A 7645-nucleotide genomic window follows, 5' to 3' on the forward strand; every position below is an offset into this window, starting at 1 on the left:
CAACCTGGCTTTTCGGGGTCTGCAATTCTATTTTGTGTTCAATATACCTAGCATTAAATCTTGATTCATTTCATTATATTATTTAGGTTATATTTTTCATGCAATTACTTTAGCTGCTAGTTTTCTGGCTTTTTTTAGAAGTCTAAGACAGGGTTTCAGTATCAAATCAGTGGGGCATTACTTTGCATGTTCAAAAAAGGAGGTTAAAAGGCTAAAATCTAAATTGTACCAGCACTAACATATACATTGAATATGAGGAAATCGAAAACCTAAGAAGGAACCATATTTAAAACTATTTAAAAGGCCGTGTTTCCGTGTTCAATACCAATTGTTCACAGGTACCATAAAAGCAAAGAGACGCACTGGTACATGTAGACTTTAAATTAAAAGGAAAAAAAAAGAAATAAAACAAAACAAACAAAAAAACTGATGGGAAATAAAACTCCTTAGATTCAAAATGGTTTATTCACACAAATTTAATAGGATATATCACAATTGTTTGGTCCATAAATATTTAGGGGAAATAGTTTCTATACAATGCATTTATCAATAAACAAAGAAACATGGACAATTTTGCTAGACCACTTACTGTACTATAAACACGAAGCTCAATATATAAGATTATTGGATTTATCAACTATATCTGAAAGAGTGCACAACTGCTTTCTATGACATGTTTGTCCCCTCTAACAGGATACACCATAAAAAGAGTTTCAGAAATAAGAGGTAAAACAGTACAAAACTAGTGAGGTGTCAAAAGGGTTTAAAACAGTTAATTTAACAAACAACACATATATCCTGATTTTTCACAAACTTACTCCCAAGGTATATCATAAGGCACATAGTAGAACTGAGTTTTAATTAGTCTACTTAATAAAGTAGATCTCTAGTACCATATATTGTTCTGTCAAAGAACAAAATTTATAAGTATCAATATTTTTACCTGTAAAAGTGTATTAATAAAGATCTCAGCCTTACCAAGGTCGTTTGGTCTGGTTAGTGGTAAATGCCCATAAGGTAATAGAAATAGGAAAAGTCAAGATTTAATATCCGTAGAAGATGATAACCATACTTGCTAAATATATAATGGCAAACACACCTTTCTTCTATTACAGTGTTAACATCTCTTCCATCATCTTTTTTAAAAATAAGCTACTTTTCTGTGCTAATTTTCTTAAAAACCCTGAGCAAAAATTACAATAATGCACTTTAATGTGGGCAGTGAACTGTCAATATGTAACCACACATTTATACAGCCAAAAAGGACACCTTTAAAATATATTAAATAGCCACTTCGACCACCAAAAAAGAGATTTGATGGTGTCTAAAAAGTGGGGTATATGTGCAAAGTTATTCTTAACAATCCACTAAAAGCAAGACATAGATCTTGACTGATTTTTGTTCAGTTTTGTTTCTGAGACTCTCCACAATCTAATTGGTGTTCAACTACAATAAAAGGATACAAATGAACATTCACCACTGCCCAGACCATTCAGACTTTTAGCTTAAATAAAATTAAAAAAAAAAATAAAAAAGATCACTATTGTAAACTAAGAAATGTACTCAGATCAGCATCCACAAGGCTTCCGAGTTTATCTGCTTTGAAATTATTCGCTGCCAATTCCCATTTTTGCAAGAATTTTTGCTAGCATTTTTTTCTTTAATACAAAGTTTAAAAAGTGAAAGTATATGTTAGAGATATTAATGAACTAAAGATTTAAGTTCATGCGTTAAACGAAGTGTCTGGTACAATCTCAGGAAACATCTAAAGTAAATTCAAAATAGTAATGTATAAATTGTACTGAAATAATTTTCCTTAAACATCTTAATAAATTATATTTTGCTTATTTCCATTTTCCCTGAAAAAAAGTATGGTTTATCAAAAACTCACTTAACAATACACATGCGTACTTCTTCTGGGAAATTATTTTGTGCTCACTAAAGTAGGTGGGCAACCTCCTGTTTGCTTTAATGGTACAATATCAAGGCTGTGCAGTGAACTGCTCTAATTACTTTCTTTTTTATTCCAAATCAGGGCTGCTTGACAAAGATGAAAACCCCTCCCTATGCAATATTTCGAATCAGTAGGACTCCTCACTTGAGTTGTTATTCTGCTGTAATTACTTTAACATAGGTAGGAGTGAGCTCATTTTGGAGGGTGTTTTCCAGATCTTGCCTCCTTGCCTTGTCCTTGTACAGGACACAACTTCAGAGGCCTACAGCCTGAGCCTGCCATCCTCACCCACATGTACTCTCATCACTGGGTCTCTCTCTCCAAGCCCTCCATCCAGGCACAGCTTCCAGTGGTGGCCAAGGACATTCCAGCTGAGTGAAGAACTGGCAGAGAAGCATTTAGCTATCCCAGTAAGAATCCCCAGCGTTCAGGGAGGATCAGGCTCATGACTAATGCCTTAGAAAAAAGCACTGGCACTTCCAGTCTGACTATTTCAATGAGAAGTTTAATTCATTTTGTATTTATTTTTCGACGTTTGAAAAATAAATCATGCAAAACCTTTAGCTGTGTTATAAAAATTAAATAAAATTTGGGGTTCTTAGATGCTGTAAATGAACATTCGATCCTGAAGCAGTGTTGTTTTGGCTATAATTAAACCGATTCTTATCTGGTTAGCAAGGAGGGAAAAGAATCCCTTTTTTTTAAGTGGTAATATTCATTTTTTTCAAGGTACTGGAAATAAGTAACATACAATTTTAAGAGGCACTTATTAGAATGCTTCATAACCTTCTCCAGTTATTTGACGAATTTAAAAAATTTGAGTACAATTTAACAACAATAAATGTTCATTTATTATAGCAATATATTACTTCAAACTCACTTGCCAAGTGGCTGCAGATGCTACACATGAAGCTGTTTATTTTCCCAAATATTTTGTGGGTTTGTTATTAAAAAAAAAAAGCTTGAAAATAATAATATTATTATAATAATAATGAAGAGTAAGAATTAAAAAAAAAAATAAAATAAACCAAACTGAAATGTTAGAAAAGGTTCGTTAAGGTAGTTTGTGAGGGGCTCCCGGATTCGTGGCTGTCCAAGTTAGAGGTCACTGATGTCACTACAGTGATAGTGGGATTGGTCAGGTCTGTTAAAGTGGTCGCAGTGCCGGGTGGAGTGAGTGCGCCGCTGTCTGCTGAGGGCGGTGCCGGTAGTGAGGTGCCATCAGCTTTATCGACACCCCCATTCTCCTGCCGCAAAAGGTTCCTTCTGAATTTGGCTCTTGCGTTTTGAAACCAAACCTGCAAACCAATCCCAATTGATTTCTTTACCGATGCTTGCTTTGTTTTGTTACTTTTTTGTCTTTGTTCTTGCTTTTAAGTAATTGTTGATGTTTGTTCATGTGTGGCAAATAGACTAAGTCACTCTATAGCTTCACTTGCTACTGGTGGTACTGACTCTTTCACAAGTGGGACCCTGCATACAGGGCCCAGTGCTACAAGTGCTCACTGGAACGTTGCAGCCCAGTGTGCAGACCTCATAGAGCAGCCTTAAGAAAAAATCTGCTCACTCACCCAAGGAAAGCAACTTTCTTGGTGTCCATGTAGTGTATTCCTGGTTTGGGTAGGTTTGGGGTTAAGACGCATAAAGATTGAGGCAAAGGGTGAATGAGCAGATTTTTGCCAAGGTTGAAAGTTTGCTTTGAACATTTTAAAAGGCTGAAGAGCAAGGAGGGGTAATTACAAGATCTCCATCATACAGATTGTTGATACGGGTCACCTAGTCTCTCTGTTCTGTAAGGTTCACTGAAAATGTTTTTGGCGGCATGTAACACAGACAAGGAATTGCAGCTAATAGATTCTCCTTTTACCTCAATTGCTGCCCCTTGGCACTCTGCATGTAACATACACCTTGCTTTAACTTCACTGAGCTAGCACACACTGTATAGGGATATTTTTATAGTGTAGTTTTCTAAGCTGTCCTTCACAGGGAAGTGATATTTTGCTATGTAGGCCCTCAATGGTAACAGTTGTCTAACAGGCATTGAGAGAAAGAGCCAGCTGGTCATGGAGGATCATATTGGTCAAAGCTTGCTTCCTACATATCAGGGGATCTGCTCACTGAGGGGCCATATTAACTACTTCAGGGGAGCCCAAAGGCTTCACCCAGTGTGTATAAATTTGGTATGTTTTCTACCTCTGCCCTTAATAAGGTCACAACTGAGAGACTCCAGATCCCAGGATATCTACTGGGTCAGTAGACGCTGGAGACAGTTTCCTCATGTTGAGGATGCAACTAATTTCAACTCACATTTTAGGATTTGGCTGCCTTGGGATGGTAGGGCATACATTTGGCACTCCTGCCATGTAATACCATACCCCTCCACACACCCACTAGGGACACACCTAGCAAAAGTATTTCTACATATATCACTATCATTACACATAAGGGAAATGCTATTGACTGGCAGGGGTAGGGGAAAATTCTGTCATGAAAATTCTGCCTATGATGTGGCATCTTACCTGCAGAACTCTCTTGGTCAGCCCTGTTTTCTGGGCAAGCTGCTTGAGGTCCTTGGCATCTGGGTTGTGGTTGATAGCAAAGTAGGACTTCATGGTACGAAGCTGGTGGTGTTTGAAAGAGGTGCGCATGCGCTTTGTCTTCTGGGATGGGGGATAAGGCTGCTGGTCTCTGTCCAGGTGATCTGCCTCATTCTCATTACAACCTGTTCAATAAAAAAAAGTGAAACCAGGAGTTAGTGGCCATGTATCAGGTAGGATAAATGAATCGAGGCAAAAATCTTGAGTTACATACTGTCTGGAAGGAAAGAAACAACCAAAAAAGGAAGGAAGGAAAGAGGGAGGCAAGCAAGCAAACAAGTAAAAAAAGAAGAAAACAAGGAAGGAAGGGTTAAGATGGTGCAAGAATAAGTACAGATGTGGCAATTAAATGAGACAAAAAGGATCCAGAAGATTACTTTTTCCTATTCTTAAAACACCTTATGTCCCCCCAGCCTGTACCTGCTAAAGGCAGGCTTAGAAAGTTCCCTCTCCTTTGGCATTTATTTTCAAACAAGTCCTTTCCATCTGGTGATAGTTTTGCTTTGGGCATTCAAAGAGTCATTTGAAATCACATTCAGATTTTGAAATCTCGCTCATAGAAAGACTCTTATCTTGAGAGAAAAATAAAGGTCAAACCAGCATTTTGAATGTTCCTGAGCTTTTCCCCCAAATCACAAGCACCTATAAAAAGAGATGTACAGCAGGAAAGTTTGTTATGACAATTTATCAAGAAAGCACAAAATCTGGAAGGTTTTGCTGATAAAATAAATGCTTTTGGACTCTGGCTGGGAGTTTATATGAACTGCTCAAAGACCTTTGTCTGTAAAACATATCTAGAAAGCAGTTGCATCAAGGCTTGATTCAGTTCCTCAGTCTCGGCCCCAATCAGCAGTAGCTCTTAGTTGGTACCGATTTAGGATATTTCCATAAGCAACCAACTAGTGTCTCAAAACTTGAAAAGAGTTTTCCTGCTTTCCCTGATCCGGGTTTTCCAAAGTGCCTATGAAAGATGGATTTGTTTCAGATTACACTTTCATGGGTGTGAATTGTGCACAAGAGTTATTCAGGGACCATGGCTTCATTACTTCATATTGGGGAAAGAAATTACAGTGGTGGCAAAAAATAAAAAAAATAAAAAATCAGGCATCTATATTTTTCTTTTCAGCTTAAAAAAACCCCGAGAAACGTGTTACCAGTTCATAAGATCGCATATCTTTTATAAAGATAGCTCAGTCACAGAGGAGAAAATTGATAGTGTCATCATAGCAGGGAATATTAATTAAAGAGCAGCTAATTAAAAATGTTTCAGAATGTCTGTAAACTGGAGCAAGTTTTGTTAGTTGCTCATTTGAATTTTTGAACTGCTTTCCAATAATTATTGGATTATTTACTAGGCCTAGTTGATCCCTAGTTCTAAAAGAAAAGGAAAAGAAAAAAGAGAGAGAAGGAGAAAGAGGGAAAGCAACCAATACAGAGAGATTGACGTTGATAGTGCTAAAAACAGAGGCAAAGCAATCTGAAACCAGGAGAAAATAAAAAGCTTCTTGAAGGTGTTTTCTCTTTTGAATTATAAGACAAGTCAACATGAACAGATGCTGGTAAGTCAACGCTCTGACAGAAAATCAGGTGAATATTTAATTATAGCTAGATTTACTTCTAGCCCTGCTAAGAAGTGTATCTGCACTTTCAAACAAAGTAAGCTGACACTTCTGAAAATACCAGGAGTTGAAAGTTGCCTTAAAAACAATTTCAGACCAGATTTGGGTTGTATTTACTACTTGTTTTCACAAGCAATCACACTGCCTTCAGTCAAACTATACGTGGGCTGTAACTTATGAGCTGACATAAATCAGAGTACCAGAATTCAGTCCTTGGGTTTTACTTCAGAGAGTTGCAATCTGTTTGTTTGTGTTGTTTTTCTTGGGTCACTCGGGTTTACAGCAGCAATGCAAACTTCTTTGGGCTCCTCTGTCCTGCTTACTGCCTTTGTTTCTGTGACCTACTGTTTTGTCCATGATCTACTTTAGCTTTTATTTTCAAGACAAAATGGAAAGAGGGCTCCAACCATCCTCTGACAATCCTAGTTTATAAAACAATTATCTGAGTCTGTTTTACAGGGATGAAACAGTGTTATGTAGTTTGCCACAACATAGAGCAGAGTTTTACCATATCGCCTGGATAGCTAAGGAGAAGCAAAAAAACAGGCAAAGCTCATTTCTTTGCAGTCGATTCGAGGGAGGGTGGGGGTAGGGGTAGGGGTAATTTTGCTTTGGAAAGAGCTAGAACAGTTTGCTTTTTATTGCCAAGAGTTCTTCAAGTGAACTCTTCATAGTTTTACACACACACACACACACATGCACCTATATATATAAAATGAAATAATGTAAACAGCTCTTTGAGTAACAGCTGTGTAAAATATTTTCCTAGGGAAATCTTCTTCACCATCTCATTTCTGTATCCTGTGGGCTGTAAGTCAACACAGTTTCCCTCAAAATACATATTAATTCTATGATATAGGAGGTAATATAGAGAAAGCCTTCAATGTTTTAAGTACTTTTGAATAGTTTCTTCCATTTTTCACATTAACTCCAGACAGCCCGCAAGTATGAATGGCTTTTACCTCATAACATTTTGAGTTATTTATTGTTGTGTTTCCACTTTACAACCGAGAAGCTGAGAAGCAGAAATTAAACTACTAAACAAAATACAGAATAGAAAAGCTGTTGTAGATCCGGCAGCAGAATTTGATTTGCCTTTCTGGCCCTGTGCTCAGCTGCCCTGAAAGCAATGTGCTCACAAACCTGAGTTGAGTACTGCCGGGCCGCTGGTGAATACACGTGTTTATGCGCAGCTTGGCGAAGCTGTTAGCCTAACCACAGTTCCGTTTTTAAAGGTCGGATTCCTTTCCAACGGCTTGCCACATGGGCATGGGCACCCTAGGCTGTGACCGATTCGGTAGAATGATGCCGCCTTGGTTTACTGGGGAAGTTAAATTGGCGGTTCTCACTGATGAGAGACAAGAGGAAACTTTAGCAGTCACTAAGAAGTTGCCAGCTCCGAGGCGGAGGGCAGCCTCCTGGGCCGGGTGTGCTTTAGCGCGGACCCACGGCGCAGGGCTGCGCCTGTGTCCCTC

At 38.1% G+C, this 7645-nt stretch overlaps 1 protein-coding gene across 1 annotated transcript; it reads right to left on the reverse strand.

The window, feature by feature from the left end:
• Window positions 1–2994: 2994 nt before the first annotated feature.
• On the reverse strand, window positions 2995–4676 carry LOC104409557 (LIM/homeobox protein Lhx9; the record flags this gene model as incomplete). Its single annotated transcript, XM_010019464.1, has 2 exons — window positions 2995–3252; window positions 4474–4676. Coding segments are annotated over 2 exons (461 nt in total), but the record flags the coding sequence as incomplete, so codon positions are not given.
• Window positions 4677–7645: the final 2969 nt, after the last annotated feature.

Source organism: Nestor notabilis, unplaced genomic scaffold (genome assembly GCF_000696875.1).
Source record: "Nestor notabilis isolate BGI_N333 unplaced genomic scaffold, ASM69687v1 scaffold9248, whole genome shotgun sequence".
In the NCBI taxonomy this organism is placed as follows: Eukaryota; Metazoa; Chordata; class Aves; order Psittaciformes; family Psittacidae; genus Nestor; species Nestor notabilis.